The 18,730-nt window shown below is 61.6% G+C and overlaps 2 protein-coding genes across 19 annotated transcripts; one reads left to right on the top strand and one right to left on the bottom strand.

Annotated features, from left to right (window-relative positions):
* The first annotated feature begins 14 nt into the window (after positions 1 to 14).
* Positions 15 to 9,782, top strand: MAMDC4 (MAM domain containing 4). 17 transcript variants are annotated; one of them, XM_055350192.2, is made up of 30 exons: positions 69 to 1,185; positions 1,349 to 1,432; positions 2,097 to 2,204; positions 2,280 to 2,453; positions 2,538 to 2,663; positions 2,770 to 2,900; positions 2,985 to 3,069; positions 3,203 to 3,328; positions 3,531 to 3,668; positions 3,754 to 3,842; positions 3,929 to 4,102; positions 4,246 to 4,330; positions 4,423 to 4,611; positions 4,724 to 4,840; positions 5,010 to 5,141; positions 5,249 to 5,373; positions 5,456 to 5,567; positions 5,702 to 5,818; positions 5,899 to 6,033; positions 6,157 to 6,290; positions 6,359 to 6,578; positions 6,651 to 6,788; positions 6,971 to 7,089; positions 7,172 to 7,262; positions 7,383 to 7,529; positions 7,702 to 7,836; positions 7,988 to 8,115; positions 8,190 to 8,298; positions 8,869 to 9,047; positions 9,545 to 9,782. In XM_055350192.2, exons 2-30 carry the CDS (start codon positions 1,387 to 1,389, stop codon positions 9,584 to 9,586), a joined length of 3,651 nt encoding a protein of 1,216 aa, XP_055206167.2. In that variant the 5' UTR covers positions 69 to 1,185; positions 1,349 to 1,386; the 3' UTR covers positions 9,587 to 9,782. The 17 variants fall into 17 exon arrangements, with proteins under 17 accessions (XP_063552955.1, XP_055206167.2, XP_055206166.2 ...); XM_055350191.2 differs by having other exon boundaries at positions 69 to 1,432; positions 2,094 to 2,204; XM_055350190.2 differs by having other exon boundaries at positions 69 to 1,432; positions 6,359 to 6,788.
* A 1,353-nt stretch (positions 9,783 to 11,135) lies between these two features.
* Positions 11,136 to 15,373, bottom strand: EDF1 (endothelial differentiation related factor 1). Of its 2 annotated transcripts, none has more exons than XM_004048906.3 (5): positions 15,200 to 15,373; positions 12,837 to 12,888; positions 12,305 to 12,465; positions 11,923 to 12,016; positions 11,136 to 11,362 (listed from the first exon to the last, which is right to left on the bottom strand). In XM_004048906.3, the coding sequence occupies exons 1-5, from the start codon at positions 15,275 to 15,277 to the stop codon at positions 11,301 to 11,303; spliced, it is 447 nt and encodes a 148-aa protein (XP_004048954.1). In that variant the 5' UTR covers positions 15,278 to 15,373; the 3' UTR covers positions 11,136 to 11,300. The 2 variants fall into 2 exon arrangements, with proteins under 2 accessions (XP_004048954.1, XP_018888919.1); XM_019033374.2 differs by having other exon boundaries at positions 11,136 to 11,513; positions 15,200 to 15,363.
* Between the last annotated feature and the right edge of the window lie 3,357 nt (positions 15,374 to 18,730).

Genomic DNA, 18,730 nt, shown 5'->3' on the forward strand with positions numbered 1-18,730 from the left:
TTTCTGAACTCTGTCCTTGGCTTCCCGCACCCTGCGTCACCACCTCCGGGGGCCCCCAGACCCTAACTAAAGCAGGTGGGTGGGGGAACACAGGAGTGGCCCCAGGGAGTGGCCGTGCACACTCAGCCCTTTGGGGTCTGATAAAGGGGCCCACTGATGGCCTGATTGCTCTTCCCACGGCCATCGTCCTCCAGGGCATCTTGGAGAAGGCCTGGCAAGCCCTTGCGAGAGGAGTCAGGGCCTGGTCCCTCGGGCTGGCCAAGACCTGGGGCGCCCACCAGTGCTCCCTCCTGTGAGCCCATCCCAGGGCTCCCCAGTGTCCTGTCTGCCCTGAGGCTCCTTCCATGACCTGCAGGCTCCTGCCATGACCAGCCCCATGGGGCCTACCAGTATCCAGGGTCAGGTCGCACAGCTGCATCTACCCCACAGGCTCACATTGACTCTGGAGGCCCCTCCCAGGTCCCTCTTGCACCCGGCAGGGCTGTGGGCAGGACACAGGTTCAGGCCTTGCCCTGGGAAGCCCCATACACAGTGGGACTCCATGGGGTGGTGCAGGGGCACCCTGGGGGCCAGGGCTGGTTGTACACAGGGCACGCCCACCTTTGTCAGCTCACTGGTCCTCCGGCCAGCCTCTCCAGACGGGCACTGTCATGATGACATTTTACAGACCGGAACACTGAGGCTCAGTGACACAAGCTCCGAGGTCACACCATGGGAAATCACACACAGGGCCTGGCCCCAAATGCCACACTCCTTCCCCAGCCCCAAAGACCCTGCCCCAAGCATGAGTCTGTTTCATGAGAATCCGAAGTTTCTGGGCTCCTAGGGACCCTGTATCTGGCACCGGACAGCACCTGGCTGCTCAGGACGAATGAATGACGGCGTGATCCTCCACAGCCTGACTTACAGGCAGGTTCACCGCGGCTGAGAACGCAGGGACCAGCTCTGGTGCACGTGCTGGACTCCTGCAGCTGCTGGACTGGTTGAGTCCTGACCTTGGCCAGCACCACGCTATTGCCAGAGGCACAGTGAGAGGCCACGGCGGCCCCTGCCCGCCCCACACTGCCGAGCAGAGTCCTGGTGGGGTGCCTGGGTCCCTCCCCATTCCAGTGGGAGCCTCCCGTTCACCAGGCAGGGCAGAGCAGGGTGGAAGAGCCTGACCTTGTGTCTGAGGGAGCCGGGCAGGTGGGAGCTGACCCTGGGTCAGAGGCCCCCTCCTGGGGCCGCTTTCACGGCTCATGCTTGGCACCGTCAGCACTGGGTGGGGCCGGGCCGAGGGGCCCTCCACTTAACAGCAGAGTCAGCGTGCGGGGCCAGCGCAGGCTGATAACCGCACGGAACTTCCCAGGCACCCTGTGTGGCCGCACTGCTCCCTCTGGCCCAACCATGCCTCTGCCCAGCCACCTGCTGCCCGCCTTGGTCCTGTTCCTGGGTAAGTAGTCTGGTCCCACTCCTGAGGCAGGACCAGGGGCCCTGGCTTCTGAGCCTACCATCTGTGTGGCAGTGACGGGCACCAGGGCTGACGCCTGAGCCCCAAAGGGAAGGAGGGTTGCAAGGTACTACCTTGGCCGGCCTGCAAGGGGGGTGACCTGGAATCAGCCCATGGGGTCCTCGGGCCTGCCAAGCAAAGGAAGAGGCAAGACTCCCCTCCCAGTCTGGGACAACAGGGCTCAGGAGGTGCCCCCAGCTCTGCCAGCCTTCATCTGCCACCCTTGGACTGGATGGAGCCTGTGGAGGCCCTGGGCCGCCCGTCGATGCCTCCCATTGGGGGTCGCCCTCCCAGTGCCCAGTTCCCTGCTGGGCACTCTGGGTTCCTGCTACCTTTCTTGGGGTGCCCCACGGTCGGGTCCTCATCCCTGCGCATGCCCAGGTCCCCCTCCCCAGCCTCTTCAGGGCTGGAAACAGGAACGTGCTGTGCTTGGTCCTGAGCCAGGTGGGAGTTCTCTGTGGGTCCCAGCCCCTCCCTGCCCCATCTCCTGGTCTGAGGGGCATCCCTGGACAAAAGATGTCCAGTGCTAAAACTGAATAGTCCTAGGCAGGCTGGGATGGCTGGTCACCCTGCCCCCAGGCCACCCTGGCTGTCAACCTCCCAGCAGCAGGGTCCTCAGGCTGGGCCTGGGTCCCCAACCACTGCAGGAGCCCTGGCCAGGCCGTGTGCAACTTCGTGTGTGACTGCAGAGACTGCTCAGATGAGGCCCAGTGTGGTGAGCCAAGGCCAGATGGGCGGGCAGGGCCAGTGCGAGCAGGTCTGGTGCACAACTGACCACCCACTCTCCCAGGTTACCACGGGGCCTCGCCCACCCTGGGCGCCCCCTTCACCTGTGACTTCGAGCAGGACCCCTGCGGCTGGCGGGACATTAGTACCTCAGGCTACAGCTGGCTCCGAGACAGGGCAGGGGCCGCACTGGAGGGTCCTGGGCCTCACTCAGACCACACACTGGGCACCGACTTGGGTGAGGCCAGGGCAAGTCTCTGTGCGCCCGTCCCAACACCCTCCATGCTCCCTGCCCCGTCTCCTGACCTCTCACCTGCACCAGGCTGGTACATGGCCGTTGGAACCCACCAAGGGAAAGAGGCATCCACCGCAGCCCTGCGCTCGCCAACCCTGCGAGAGGCAGCCTCCTCCTGCAAGCTGAGGCTCTGGTACCACGCGGCCTCTGGAGGTGCACCCTGGACCCCCAAGGCTCATGGGGGGTGCCCAAGGGGAGGGCGGGTGGGCAGCTGGGGACAAGCAGGGCCGCGGCTGCCCTGGGACCCCTGACATTGCAGATGTGGCTGAACTGCGGGTGGAGCTGACCCATGGCGCAGAGACCCTGACCCTGTGGCAGAGCACAGGGCCCTGGGGCCCTGGCTGGCAGGAGTTGGCAGTGACCACAGGCCGCATCCGGGGTGACTTCCGAGTGAGCTGGGAGGGTCTGGACGAGTGGGGGCCTTGAGGAGGGGTCTGGGCCCTGACTTAGATCCTGAGGGCCTGTTCTCTTCAGGTGACCTTCTCTGCCACCCGAAATGCCACCCACAGGGGCGCTGTGGCTCTAGATGACCTAGAGTTCTGGGACTGTGGTCTGCCCAGTAAGGCACCGCCTCTTCCTGTTCCACCTCCGGGAGGGCCCCACCTGCCCACTCCCCTGCTCAGACCCTGTCTGCCCCCGAGTGGTCTCCCATTCCTGGGGCCTCGGTGAAGGGTTAACCCTGCCCCACCCAGCCCCCCAGGCCAACTGTCCTCTGGGACACCACCACTGCCAGAACAAGGTCTGTGTGGAGCCCCAGCAGCTGTGCGACGGGGAAGACAACTGCGGGGACCTGTCTGATGAGAACCCACTCACCTGTGGTGAGGCCAGAGTGGGGGGCCCGGCGTGAGGCTGGGAGACTGGACGCCTCGGTGGGGGCCCGGCACTCATCCAGGAGGGGGTACCTTGGATCCTTGGATGGTCCTTCCGGGGGTGTGGTTGCCAGGGCCCCCCTGGAGCTGGGGCCATACGGCTTCAGGAAGCCCTGCCTGGTGGCCCTGACACGCCCACCTCCTGCCCTAGGCCGCCACATAGCCACCGACTTTGAGACAGGCCTGGGCCCATGGAACCGCTCGGAAGGCTGGTCCCGGAACCACAGCGCTGGTGGTCCTCAGCGCCCCTCCTGGCCACGCCGTGACCACAGCCGGAACAGTGCACAGGGTGAGGCCCACAGAGGACCCGGCCCAGGCCCTGCCCACGCGGCCACAACCCAGCGGCCCTGGCCCACTCCCGTCCTTTCCCGCAGGCTCCTTCCTGGTCTCCGTGGCCAAGCCTGGCACCCCTGCTATACTCTCCAGCCCCGAATTCCAAGCCTCAGGCACCTCCAACTGCTCGGTGAGATGGGTGGGGCTCACAGGGCCTCCGTGCTCTCCGTGCTGGCTGCCCCGGTGCAGGCCCCCAGCCAGCTCTTGGTTCCACAGCTGGTCTTCTATCAGTACCTGCGTGGGTCTGAGGCTGGTTGCCTCCAGCTGTTCCTGCAGACTCTGGGGCCCAGCGCCCCCCGGGCCCCCGTCCTGCTGCGGAGGCGCCGAGGGGAGCTGGGGACCGCCTGGGTCCGAGACCGTGTTGACATCCAGAGCGCCCACCCCTTCCAGGTAGGGAACAGCAAGAGGGTGGGGTCTGGGGAGCCGCGCTGTGGGCAGGGGAGGGGAACCCACAAGGCACCCACTGCGGGTGGACAGGGACCAGACCCCAGGGGGAAATAGGCTGGGCACCCCCTGAGCCCCTCTGCCCTCAGATCCTCCTGGCCGGGCAGACAGGCCCGGGGGGCGTCGTGGGTCTGGACGACCTCATCCTGTCTGACCACTGCAGACCAGTCTCGGGTGAGCCTGCTGACTCTGCCCTACCCTGCCTTGCCCTGGAGAGGCACAGCACTCCCCATCCCTGCCACCTGACACCAGTTCTGCCCCCACAGAGGTGTCCACCCTGCAGCCGCTGCCTCCTGGGCCCTGGGCCCCAGCCCCCCAGCCCCTGCCGCCCAGCTCGCGGCTCCAGGATTCCTGCAAGCAGGGGCATCTTGCCTGCGGGGACCTGTGTGTGCCCCCGGAACAACTGTGTGACTTCGAGGAGCAGTGCGCAGGGGGCGAGGACGAGCAGGCCTGCGGTAAAGGGGCTCAACCTCCTGCAGACCTCCTGCTGCAGAGCCAAGGGGGTAGGCGCCGGGGCAGGCTGAGGACTCTGAGGACTCTGCCATTCAGTGCCGGCTGCTGTTCCAGGCACCACAGACTTTGAGTCCCCCGAGGCCGGGGGCTGGGAGGACGCCAGCGTGGGGCGGCTGCAGTGGCGGCGTGTCTCAGCCCAGGAGAGCCAGGGGTCCAGTGCAGCTGCTGCTGGTGAGGCCCAAGGCCCAAGGCTCAAGCCCCTGCCCGGGTGTGAGCAGCGTCCTCAGAGGGGTCTCTGCTCTGCCTCTGCACTACAGAGGATCTCTGGACTGGGGATCCCTGAGGGACAGAGTGCGGCCCTGGAAGGGATGAGGCTCTGAGCACCATGCTTTTCCCCTAGGGCACTTCCTGTCTCTGCAGCGGGCCTGGGGGCAGCTAGGCGCTGAGGCCCGGGTCCTCACACCCCTCCTTGGCCCTTCTGGCCCCAGCTGTGAACTCTACCTGGCTTATTATTTACAAAGTCAGCCCCGAGGTACCGCCACCCTCCGCAAGTTCCCTGGCCAGCCCCTGGGTGCTCCCTGCACAGTGGGAGGGATCTGGGGCCGGGTGACCCACAGTGCCCCCCGCCCTGCTGGCCAGGCTTCCTGGCACTAGTTGTGGTGGACAACGGCTCCCGGGAGCTCGCATGGCAGGCCCTGAGCAGCAGTGCAGGCATCTGGAAGGTGGACAAGGTCCTTCTAGGGGCCCGCCGCCGGCCCTTCCGGGTGAGGAGGGCAGCCCAGAGTGGGAGCTCCGCTGGAGCGGGCCCTGACTTAACGGTCCTCCTCATCCCCCTACCCCATGAAGCTGGAGTTTGTCGGTTTGGTGGACTTGGATGGCCCTGACCAGCAGGGAGCTGGGGTGGACAACGTGACCCTGAGGGACTGTAGCCCCACAGTGACCACCGAGAGAGACAGAGGTTCCTGATGCCCATCCTCACTCCCACCTGGGTGCTCCCCTTACACTCCTCCAGGGACCCCGGAGCTTCCACCTTCTCAGGGCTCTGGAGGGGGAGGGGAGAAGGTGTGTGACGCCACCTGGCCCCACCCCCAGAGATCTCCTGTAACTTTGAGCGGGACACATGCAGCTGGTACCCAGGCCACCTCTCAGACACACACTGGCGCTGGGTGGAGAGCCGCGGCCCTGACCACGACCACACCACAGGCCAAGGTAGGATGGGCGCTCAGACAGGGGGTGGCTTTCAGACGGGAGTGGGGCATCTCTGCAGCACAGCCCCATGCCCCCTGCAGGCCACTTTGTGCTCCTGGACCCCACAGACCCCCTGGCCTGGGGCCACAGTGCCCACCTGCTCTCCAGGCCCCAGGTGCCAGCAGCGCCCACGGAGTGTCTCAGCTTCTGGTACCACCTCCATGGGCCCCAGATTGGTGAGTGGACCTGGGAACAGGGCAGAGCCTGTGGCGAGGCCCCCGGGGGTTCAGAGTCCCCCGCTCTGACACCCATCAAGGCACAGGAGAGAGATCAGTTATGGACTGGTCCCCTCCCTGCAGGGACTCTGCGCCTAGCCATGAGACGGGAAGGGGAGGAGACACACCTGTGGTCGCGGTCAGGCACCCAGGGCAACCGCTGGCACGAGGCCTGGGCCACCCTTTCCCACCAGCCTGGCTCCCATGCCCAGTACCAGGTGAGGCCTGGCACCCGGGTGGGAGGACAGGGCAGGGCCCCTGGCCAGCTGACACCCTCCACCCCCAGCTGCTGTTCGAGGGCCTCCGGGACGGATACCACGGCACCATGGCGCTGGACGATGTGGCCGTGCGGCCGGGCCCCTGCTGGGCCCCTAATTACTGCTCCTTTGAGGACTCAGACTGCGGCTTCTCCCCTGGAGGCCAAGGTCTCTGGAGGCGGCAGGCCAATGCCTCGGGCCATGCTGCCTGGGGCCCCCCAGCAGACCATACCACTGAGACAGCCCAAGGTATGGGGGCCTGGCAGGGGCAGGGATTCAGGGGCTGGCCAGGGGCTGGCAGGCTGATGCTGGCACCTCCAGGGCACTACATGGTGGTGGACACAAGCCCAGACGCACTGCCCCGGGGCCAGACAGCCTCCCTGACCTCCAAGGAGCACAGGCCCCTGGCCCAGCCTGCTTGTCTGACCTTCTGGTACCACGGGAGCCTCCGCAGCCCAGGTGAGGGGCTTGGGGAGGGGGCCCCAGTGGGCTCAGGGAAGCTTGGCCTGGTGTCCCCACCAGCCTTGTGCTGAGGCCACTGGGGAGCCTCTTGCGCCCGCCAGGCTGGGAGCCTGGGAGCTCAGACCAGGGCCTGCAGGTGCTCTCCCCACACTGCTGACCTGGGCCGCCCCTGCTGGCAGGCACCCTGCGGGTCTACCTGGAGGAGCGCAGGAGGCACCAGGTGCTCAGCCTCAGTGCCTACGGCGGGCTTGCCTGGCACCTGGGCAGTGTGGACGTGCAGGCCGAGCGAGCCTGGAGGGTAAGTGCAGGGTGGGGTGCCCCTCCCCCTCCCCCGAGGGCTGCCTGGACCCGCTGAGGCTGCCCTGCCCTGCACCCGCCAGGTCGTGTTTGAGGCAGTGGCCGCAGGCGTGGCACACTCCTACGTGGCTCTGGATGATCTGCTCCTCCAGGACGGGCCCTGCCCTCAGCCAGGTGGGAGCCCTGCCGTGGCCTCAGCCCTGCTCTGGGGCGCCTGCCTGGCCCTTTCCCTTCGTAGTGGTGCCCAGGGCTTGGGCCGTGGGGCAGCACCACTCACCCACCCATGTCGTGCAGGTTCCTGTGATTTTGAGTCTGGCCTGTGTGGCTGGAGCCACCTGGCCTGGCCCGGCCTGGGCGGATACAGCTGGGACTGGGGCGGGGGAGCCACCCCCTCTCGTTACCCCCAGCCCCCTGTGGACCACACCCTGGGCACAGAGGCAGGTACGTGCCCACTGGCGCCAGGTGGGGAGGCACACACAGCCACCTGGCCTCCTGCTGCCCACCCACAGAGTACATGCCCCATCAAGAGGAGGCCCTGCTCACCCAGCCTCTGCTCGGGCCCTGAGGGCTGGCTCTGCCCATCAGCTGGGCATCAGCCTCCTCTTGTTCCCAGGCCACTTTGCCTTCTTTGAAACTGGCGTGCTGGGCCCCGGGGGCCGGGCCGCCTGGCTGCGCAGCGAGCCTCTGCCGGCCACCCCAGCCTCCTGCCTCCGCTTCTGGTACCACATGGGTTTTCCTGAGCACTTCTGTGAGTCCGGCTGGGCCAATGGGTGCCTGGCCAACGGGGGCAGCAGGGGTCCAGGAGCAGAGGTGGGGAGGTGGCCTCCCCAGCCTGCCCCTGGTTAGGCGTGCAGGAGCCCCAGGACCCCAGGCCTGACACGCCCTGGCCCTGCTCTCAGACAAGGGGGAGCTGAAGGTGCTGCTGCACAGTGCCCAGGGCCAGCTGGCTGTGTGGGGCGCAGGCGGGCATCGGCGGCACCAGTGGCTGGAGGCCCAGGTGGAGGTAGCCAGTGCCAAGGAGTTCCAGGTGAGGCTGGCTGTGGGCAAGGAGCCTCCTCCTCCTCCACCCAGGGCCCACACACTCCTTTCCTTCCCCATCAGATCGTGTTTGAAGCCACTCTGGGCGGCCAGCCAGCCCTGGGGCCCATTGCCCTGGATGACGTGGAGTATCTGGCCGGGCAGTGTTGCCAGCAGCCTGCCCCCAGCCCGGGTGAGCCCTGGGCTGCAGTGGAGGCACGGAGGAGGGCCCAAGGGGCCAGCATGGCTCGGGGTTTGCCAGGCTTACCAGTGTGTGGTCCCAGGAGCTGCGAGCATGCTGCACCCAGACAGGACAAGAGAGCTGCCAGGCCCAGGCCCTGTGCCCTCCTCACTCTGCCCTGCTCACCCCTGGGGCCGCTGCCCGGGCTGGGCTGTCCCTGGGGTGCAGCCTCTGGGGCCTGCCCTGCCTGGCTGTGGCCTCTGTGCTCCCTGTGCCCACACCCAGGGCAAGGTCCATCCTGGAGGAACCGCCAGCCGGGTCAGGGCAGCCACTGACTGCTCTCACTTGGTGAGGTAAAGAATCTCGCCTGGGGCCATGAGCCCCACCAAGTCTGCAGACAGCAGCTGCCTGTCTGCCAGGCCCCATCCTTGTGATAGCAGAACCAATACTCTCTGCCTTTGAAATAGGGGTGAACCCCCAGGAGCCAGCAGAGGCTGAGGGGACCAGGCAGCCCCAGGCTTCCTCCTTAGCCCCAGATGTGGGGGCTGCTTTGGAGGGCTCACGTGTCCCTATGGCCCACAGGGAACACAGCCGTACCCGGGTCTGTGCCAGCTGTGGTTGGCAGTGCCCTCCTATTGCTCATGCTCCTGGTGCTGCTGGGACTTGGGGGACGGCGCTGGCTGCAGAAGAGGGGGAGCTGCCCCTTCCAGAGCAACACAGAGGCCACAGCCCCCGGCTTTGACAACATCCTTTTCAATGAGGTAGGAGCCCCTGGGGATGGGTGGGCAGGAGCCTCTGTGCTCAGCTGTGACGCTAGAGGGCGGGCAGTGGAGGGACACAACCCCCCGGGGAGGAGCCCCCACCTGTGCAAGGCCCATCCTTGCCCTCCCTGCCCTGCCTCTCCCAGCCACCACTGTCAAAGCTCCTCCTCCTTGGCCGGGCGCGGTGGCTCACACCTGTAATCCCAGCACTTTGGGAGGTTGAGGCGGGCGGATCACCTGAGGTCAGGAGTTTGAGACCAGCCTGCCCAACATGGTGAAACCCCGTCTCTACTAAAAATACAAAAAATTAGCTGGGTATGGTGGCAGGAACCTGTAATCCCAACTACTCGGGAGGCTGAGGCAGGAGAATCGCTTGAACCAGGGAGACAGGGGTTGCAGTGAGCGAAGATCGTGCCATTGCACTCCATCCTGGTTGACAAGAGCGAAACTCCGTCTCACGAAAGAAAGAAAAAAAAAGCTCCTCTTCCTCCTCCTAGGATGGTGTCACCCTCCCGGCATCTGTCACCAGCGATCCGTAGACCACCCCAGAGAAGGCCCCGCTTCCTCACGTGACATCCAGCACTTGGTCAGACCCTAGCCAGGGACCAGACACCTGCCCTGCCCAGGCTGGGACAGGCTGCAGGTCTCAGGACATGCTGAGGCCTGGGCGTTTCCTGCCCTGTGCTGACTCTGTTGCTCTGTGAATAAACACCCTGGCCCACGAGGGCAACCCAACCTCCCAGGGTGAAGTCAGTGTGTCCACACTTTACCAGCCAGTGAGGGTGGGGGCTGCAGTGTTAAGTGACGTGCTAGGGGCGCCTGCTTGCTTCTGGATGCAGCTCAGGAACCAGAGACAAGGGGACCCTCTCTCATCAGGACACAGACCCACCCAGGACAAGGGACGGGGCAGGCCCTACCAGCTAGGGGCTCTGCATCTATTGAGGACAACAGTGAAACTGACCCACAGCATCAGGGGCATGCAGAGGAGATGACCCTTAGGGCACAGGGTGCATGGAGCAGGCCTGGAAGGGAGAAGTGCCCCAGCTGGGCCCACTGTGGTACAAGCCTGAGCTGCCCCAGGGGCTGTGGGTCGCAGTGCCCAGGTCACCGGGTGCCCCAGGGCTGTGGGTCGCAGTGCCCAGGTCACCGGGTGCCCCAGGGCTGTGGGTCGCAGTGGCCAGCTAAGTGGGTGCCTCAAGGCTGCGGCTGAGCCCTTCCCTTTGGCCCCCATGCCTGAGCAGGAGGGTGACCCTGTGAAGCTGTCACCGGGCCTGGGGCACCAGCAGAGGACTGCCATCCTAACACAGGGTCAACGTCACTAACCTCAGCTCCCAGAGCTCTGCTCCTCCATGTGGGTGACTTGGCCACTGCCCCATGGTGAGGGCCTGGTCTTGTGGCTCTGAGGCCTGGCTGTGGGTGGCTGTCCCCAGGGAGGGTAGCGATACCCAGACCTGTGCAGCCAGGCCCCCTCCTGCCCACAGGAAAGCCCTACCCTGCCTCATGAACACACATCTGCCCCCAGGAGCCATGCGGTGCTGGAGGGCACAGCACAGCACCCTTGCCAGCTGCTAGGCTCCCATCCGCCCTGGGGACTAAGTCCCAGCAGAGGGCGGCAGTTGGGCACGGCTACTGCCGTCCCTCATCTTCAGGTGCCGTGGGGCTGACCAGTGCCCACCAACTGTCCACCCAGATGGGCGAAGAGGAAATGGCCCTGCAGAGACCTTCAGAGCTCCCCCTGGCAGCCCACTCCCGGGCATCAGTCATGAAAATTCACCAGCTTTCCCCACAACTAGGGGCCTGGGAGCTGAGAGCAGGACCGGACGATCTGGCCCCAGCGCCAAGGGCAGGAACTTTTCCCAGCTTCTCTTCAGAGCTGCATCAGAGAAAGCAGCGCCCAGTGACACCGCCCCTCTTCCTTCCGCGCCTCGGGCCTCCACCCCTCACCCTTGTATAAGGTGGTGCTCAGAGCTCCCCGAGGCCTCTGAGCCACAACCGCTACTGGGCAGACACCCCAGGACAGGAAGGTGGAGTTCTGCACCCTCATCTGAGGAACGCGATGTAGGGAGAAAAACAGCCAGCAGAACCCAACGCTTTGCAAGGTTTTGTTTGTTTGACAGCAGGAATGGGCTGGGGAGGGTCCCCCGCAAGCTGGACCCCTTGTTCCGTTCGGCCCGTGAGGGGAACGGAACTGGCGGCCAAGGGGAACCGGCGGAACGAGATCAGCTGGAGCGCACTGATTTCGAGGCTTTGTGTTCATTTCGCCCTAGGCCCCTTCTCGATGGGCTTTCCAATGTCCTTTCCCCGGAGCTTGAGGCCTGAAATGAGCCACAGCCACTGGCCACTGCAGCGCCAGCTCCCTCCTCCCCCCAACGCTGCCCCTCTTCAACATCTTCCCAGGGAAGGGGGGCCACGCCGCTCCCGTGCCTCACTGGGCTCTCAGCACACGAGCACTCCTGGTTCTCACATCTAATTTTGAAGAGGATGAGTCTGATCATCTTAGACAGCAGAGCATGAACACCCCTCTCCGGAAGAACCGGAGCCGGGGTCCTCTGTGGAACTGGCTTCCGGCCCCATGCTGACAGGGCCCGGACCCGCTGTGCTCAGGCTCAGAGAACCATGGCCAACAGCACAGGCTGACGGGAACTGGCAAGGGGAAGGGACTCGGACTCCACTTGCTCTTAGGGGTTTCCTGAGGCCTGCAGAGACCCCACCATCCCTCAGTCTGTACTACCTGGAGAAGCAAAGCTCCAGAATTCAGAGAACAGGGGACCCCCAGGGCCATCTTCTTCCCCCGAGTCCCACTCTCACCAACCCCAGATGGGAGCGGGTAGCCTCCCTGTTCAGTGGACCCGGTGAAGGGTGGAGGGACACTCACCAATGGCCCGCTCGATTTTGCCAAGCACCTGGTTATTGGGTATGGCCCGTCCGCTCTCATAGTCCGCGATCACCTGTGGCTTCTCATTGATTTTCTAAAGAGAAGATGTGCTTTATACACATCAGCTCCACTAGGACTGCTGCAAAACCAGGCGCGGAGCATCGCCTGAGAACAGTAGCTTCTGGGGCCCCTGGGGTACGCACCCACACGCAGCTGGGTTTTGTGCGAGAGGCAGTGAGAGCCAGGCTGACCTGGCTTCCCGAGGCATTCCCTGCAGGGGCACCAGGGGGGTGGAGCCCGCCCTCCCCGTGCTATCTGAACACCGGCCATCCCCCTCCCCAAACCCACAACCCCAGGAGTGAGAGCCCCGGCGCAGCCTCACCGTGGCCAGGTCCTTCTGCGTAAGCCCCTTGCTCTGCCGACCTTGCTGGATCACCTTGCCCACCTCCAGGGTCACCCTGTCATGGTGCAGCTCCTCCGTCTCCCGGTCCAGCTTGGCCGTGTTCTTGGTAATAGAATGTTGTTTGTTCTGGCCAGCAGCCCCTGGAGTCGGTGTGAGGCAAAAGCAGAGGAGAGGATTTGGAATTAACCTGAAGAAAAACCATTTCAAAGCGGTAACCAGACCCCAGAGGCTGCCTGAACTCAAGGGGACATGGGAACCCAGGCTGTCCCAAGTTCACACACCTCAGGGCGTGGACTTCCAGAGTTTTCTCTCAGTTATGAGGACAGGCAGCTGTACTCATGCCAACCAGAGCTGCTCTGGGAAGATGGCTGCCTCCCAGGGCTCCGGCCAGCACCGGTGCAGGCAGGCACTCAGCTGACAACGTCCCCGGGGGCGCCGCGCACACCACACCCCCCAGCACATGGACCCCACAGCACAGCCTCATGTTGCAAGCGGAAACACAAGTACCTACATTTCTTGGAAGTCTCCACATCTTCTCCTCGTCTCTGTGCCGCTAAGATAGCCTAGAAAATTAGAAAACATCAGTGGATCAAAATTAGCTTTGACAGTATCCAGCACACACCAATTCAGGCCTGCTGTTAGCCAGTTAGCACACTGCTAAGGACTAGTGGTGCCCAAGGACTGATATGCAGTCCTGGGTTCAGTTACCTAAGCTCAACTAGGCACCATGGCTTATGCCTGTAATCCCAGCACTTTGGGAAACTGAAGTAGCAGGATCACGTGAGGCCACGAGTTCGAGACCAGCCTGGGCAACACAGTAAGATCCTGTCTCTACAAAAAATAAAACACAACAAAACCCCAAACTCATTATACAAAAGCCTCTACAATCAGATGTCTAAGAAAGTCACAATTAACTGCTAAGAGAACACCACTTCCTTTGCTGTTGAGAAAGACACACTAGGGATTTTTTTTTTTTTTTTTTTTAGAGTTGAGGTCTTGCTATGTTGCCCAGGCTGGTGTGGAACTCCTGGGCTCAAGTGAGCCTCTGGCCTCAGCCTCCCTCCTGAATAGCTGGTATGCGTTAGTGGATTCTTTTTGAGAAATCATATTTAGCACAGATTTACTTTTCTACTGGACTCTACTGCAAAAGTAGGAAGGAACACCAAATACTGGCCTGGTGTGGCCTCCCTGAATCTGGCCCATAGTAACACGGAGATGACACATCTCATGGAAGCCTGTAGGCTCCCCAGAAACATCACCAATAACAGTGATGCTATCTCATCTACAGTCACTGAATATTAATATAATGTATTTCTTAACTTTTTTTTTTTTTTGAGACAGAGTCTCACTCTGTTGTCCAGGCTAGAATGCAGTGACACGATCTCGGCTCACTGCAACCTTCGCCCTCCAAGTTCAAGCAATTCTCCTGCCTCAGCCTCCCGAGTAGCTGGGATTACAGGCGCCCACCACCGTGCCTGGCTAATTTTTTGTATTTTTAGTAGAGACGGGGTTTCACCATCTTGGCCAGGCTGGTCTTGAACTCCTGACCTCATGATCCACCTGCCTTGGCCTCCCAGAGTGCTGGGATTACAGGAGTGAGCCACCGCGCCCGGCCAACATTTCTACCACTTCAGAGAAGTGACTTGTGGAGCATCCTAAGTGTGATCTGCTCACAGATGCTGCCACACAATTATTCCCATGACTCCTAGCTTGTGGCCATTAAGTTTCCTTTAAAAGAAAAGGAGAGTGAATTTGGTTTTGACTGTGCAACCAGTAAGGGTAGGGCAGACCAATGAATCCCTGTCACCAGAGCCCCAGCACATCCTGGCCCAACTGGCCTCAAAGGCTTCAGCCCTAGGCCACCTGAGGGTACGAATGAGGCAGAGGCGGTGACTAAACTGTCCTCCCTATTACATCAGACTCACAACTGACCCTCGGATCCATCAGCCACATTGGTAATCTCCTTCCACAAGTACTGTTCAGGGCACGCCCATCTTCCACCTGTGCAACAAGGTCCACCTGCTCATGGGGTCCCCTGAAGCAGGCACTGTCTACAGCCTGTGATGCACCCAGGCAGGCTCCCTGGGCAGTATCTGACCAGCGGAGACCAGTAGAACCAAGCAGGTCCCAGGCAGAGAGAAAACTCTCAGGGAGGAGCCTACCCCCTGTCCCCAGCTCCCACTCAGGTCACTAACCTCTGCCCCGTCACCCAGTCTCCCGCCCCAGGCCCTCAACTGCTGTCCAATGGCCCCAGCCCTATCCCAACCCCAATTCCCCACCCTCATCGCTGGTTCCTGCTGCTTGCCCCAGTCCCCACCCCCGTCCTAAGCCCTGTACCCCACTCTAATCCCTGTTCTTCCAAGCCCTGTCCCCATCTCCATCCCTGCCCCCGTTCCCAGTGCCCACCCTGGTTCTCCGTCCCCTACCCTCACACAAGGCCCCCAGCCTTGTCCCCGCTCCCGTCCCCACCTCCTGCCTCTGCCCTCACACCTGTCCCCACCAACAGTCCCTGCCCCTATCCCCTCCCCGCCCCACCCTGGCACTGGTCCCGGCCCTATCGCCTGCCCCTTGCCCCGTCCGGTTCCCTGCTCCTCTCCTCCTCCAGTCGCCCGCCCCCTGCCTCCTGGGTCCGTCCATCCCTACCTGGGTCCGCCCCCCACCTTCCCACCCCTGTCCTGGCCCGGTCCTCCTACCCCTGCGATTCGCCCCGCCCCTCGAACCCCGTCCTGCCCCCGGCACCCCAGCCTTGTCCCCGTCCCCTGCGCCCTGTCCCAGGCCCCGCCTGCCCTTCCCCGAGCCCCCTGCCCCACGGTCCGTGGCCCCGGCCCAGCGTCCGCCCCGCCCGGCCCGGCCGCTCCTCAGTCAGCAAAGCACCTGCTTGGATTTGGCCTGGGCGGCCGTAGGGCCCTTCTTGCGCAGCACCGTCACCGTGTCCCAGTCGCTCTCGGCCATGGCGGGCGAAGACGAGCGTCCGTCCGGCGGCTCAGCGGCAGCTGCTAGAGACCTGGCGCGGCGACGCTACGTCCCCTCGGCCCCTCCCCGCTTCCGGCGTCCCATTGGCTGGCGGCACGCGGGGGGCGGGCACTTCCCGTGCGCGGGGCCATTCGGCGTTCGGCTCATCTGAGGGACGTCGTGGCCGGGCGCCGGCGACGTGGGGAGGGCGACGTCGGGGCCCGGCCTGGCGAGGCGCGGTAGCCGCTGGGGGTGCAGGTCGGGAGGACCCCGGAGCCCGGGCCCCGCGGCCTCCGAGCACACGCGGGCGGCGGCTGCGCCCCGACGCGCCTCCCCGGGCCCCGCACCCCGGCCGGGCCACGCGGGCGGAGGGGGCGCGGGGTCTCCGCTTTAGCCGTGCGGCCGCCCCCCTTTGTTTTGCCGCCTGCGCGGCTGGGACCTGCGCTCGAAGACCAGGGCCGTGGGGCCCGAAACGCAGCGTGGGGTGGGACACTTTTTTTTTTTTTTAACTTTTATTTTTTGAGATGGAGTCTTGGTCTGTCGCCCAGGCTGCGTGCCGTGGCGCGATCTCGGCTCACTCCGTCTCCCGGGTTCATGCCATTCTCCTGCCTCAGCCTCCCGAGTACCTGGGACTACAGGCGCCAGCCACCACGCCTGGCTAATTTATTTATTTTATTTTATTTTATTTTTAGTAGAGACGGGCCAGGATGGGCTCGATCTCCTGATCTCGTGATCCGCAGGTGGGACTCTTTAAGAAAAAGAATGCAGGCCGGGCACGGTGGTTCACGCCTGTAGTCCCACAACTTTGGGAGGCTGAGGCAGGCGTATCACCTGAGGTCGGGAGTTCGAGACCAGCCTGACCAACATGGAGAAACCCCGTCTCTACTAAAAATACAAAATTAGCCAGACGTGGTGGCGGGCACCTGTAATCTCAGCTACTCGGGGAGGCTGAGGCAGAAGAATCAGTTGAACCCGGGAGGCGGAGGTTGCGGTGAGCCGAGATCGTGCTATTGCACTCCAGCCTAGGCAACAAGAATGAAACTGCGTTTCAAAAAAAAAGAAAAAGAAAAAGAATGGAAAACTGTGAAAACATCGGTTGCAAAAATGAATGGTTTTGCATGATGTTTATTTTCTGTAATGTATAAAGCGTATATGTTATATGACAATAATTCTGTAATACCCTATTTTCCAGCTATTTTACAGTCGTTTTGTATAATGAGAAGGGTCATTATACATTATTATTGAACAACTTTTTTAGGATTTTTATTTTTATAGACAGGGTCGCACTCTGTGGCCCACGCTGGAGCACAACATTGAGATCTCAGCTCACTGCAGCCTCGACGTCCTGCGCTCAAGCGATGGGACTATAGGCGCGGCCCCCACGCCTGGCTAATTTTTGTATTTTGTGGGGTAGAGATGGGGTCTCCGTGCCGCCCTGGCTCGTCGGTCTGGAACTCCTGAGCTCGCGTGATCCTCCCGCCTCGGCCTCCCAAAGCCTGGGATTACAGGCTTGAGCCACCGCAGGCCCTAATCATAGTATTGACTTCCGGGCTTTGAATAGATGCTCCACAAACAAGGAACCTGATAAATGCAGTCTCCATCCAAAAAGAAAACATACATAAATGCTGTATTAAATTGGAAATGCTGCATTACCAAATGCACTCCGCGGAGGAGACAACTGTAATTCTAACCAGGCAGTGGGAAGTTGAGTCTTCTGCTTACCGTTTTTCACACCGGATGATTGGAAGAACCTTGCGGACACACTGATGGCTCCGTCCATACAAACCTTGCTTCTCTGTTTCCCGCCGACTTCCAGCACCAAGCTCCGTTCGGCTAAGGACTCAACAGCCTCAGACAGCCAGCAAGGATGTGCTTCCACTGAATGAAAATAATCCCTTGTGGCCGGGCGCAGTGGCTCACTTCTGTAATCCCAGCACTTTGGAAGGCCGAGACGGATGGATCACGAGGTTGAGAGATCGAGATCATCCTGGCCAACGCAGTGAAACCCTGTCTCTATTAAAAATACAAAAATCAGCTGGGCATGGTGGTGCGTGCCTGTAGTCCCAGCTACTCAGGAGGCTGAGGCAGGAGAATTGCTTGAACCGGGAGGCGGAGGTTGCAGTGAGTCGACGACACCGCACCATTGCACTCCAGCCTAGAGACAGAGCAAGACTCTGCTGTCTCAGAAAAACAAAAAAAAGAAAGAAAGAAAAAAAAAATATCCCATAAACTCTGACTGGATGTATCTCCACTCAAGTCCCCCTTTGTTGTGTGGCAAAAATGCTTAGTCACTCCAGTGCCACCAGCCCCCAGGAAGAGTGTGATGAAGGTGGAGTTGGCCTGGAAAGAGGCAGCCTTGTTAACACTGCAGCTCAGGCCTCCTAACATCACAAACTTAGCCAACACCTGATCTCATGAACGCATTGGGAGGCCCTTTTCAGAGCCTGGGAGACCCATGCAAGTGGGGCTCAGCTAGCTCCGTAGTGAGCCTGGGCTGAGAGAGAGGGGACAGCTACATCTAGCTGTCCTCTGCAGGTGTCCACCAAGACAGCCGTTGTCCCATCTGGCCCTCCATCAGGAGTCCAGGCCTGATGCCACAAGTCACTTGTGCCCTGTCCTTGGCACTCCCTGCACCAAGGCATGATGGATACAGGTGTCTGTGTGAGGCTGTCCTCACTGCCCACTCCGTCCCACTCCGGGGTCATTTGTATGCACTCCCTCCTATTCCTGGATTCTTCCAACTTCGGGCCCAGAGGAAAGCAGCTGGTACAAAGAAGCAGCTTTGGGGGATCTGGTGAGCCTCTCATACCTCACTGGAGATGTTGCACCAGTCTGTCTACCAGTTATCCATTTAGCTTCATGCATGGAGAAAAGACAATTCCAAAGACTTCTGGAGAAAAAAAGTCTCTTCATTTCCATCTGCAGATCTTAGCGTCTCTCTGGCATAATTTCCCTCCAGCCTTTCTTTGGTCCTTTTAGTACCATCTGCTGTAGTTTCATCTTTCATTTAACTGAAAATGTCTCTATTTTGCCCTTGTGTTTGAAGGATACACTATTGTATAAACGTCATCCCATTGTCTTCCAACTTCCATCCTTGCCAGTGAGAATCAGTGATCAGTCATTTGTGTCCTGGTTCCCCAGCAGGTTATGTGACAATGTGGCATGTCCTCTGGCTCTTTCAAGACTATCCCTTTGTCTTCAGTTTTCTTTTTCTTTTCTTTTTCTTTTTTTTTTTTTTTTTTTTTTTTTTTTGAGATAGGGCCTCACACTGTTGCCCAGGCTGGAGTGCAGTGGCACAATCATGGCTCACTGCAGCCTCAACCTCCTGGGCTCAAGTGATCCTCCCACCTCAGCCTCCCAAAATACTGGAATTACAGGCATGTTCCGACACCCCCAGCCTGATCTTCAGTTTTCTTAGCATGTGCCCAAGCATATTTTCCTTTGTATTTACCT

This window comes from Gorilla gorilla, chromosome 13 (genome assembly GCF_029281585.2).
Source record: "Gorilla gorilla gorilla isolate KB3781 chromosome 13, NHGRI_mGorGor1-v2.1_pri, whole genome shotgun sequence".
In the NCBI taxonomy this organism is placed as follows: Eukaryota; Metazoa; Chordata; class Mammalia; order Primates; family Hominidae; genus Gorilla; species Gorilla gorilla.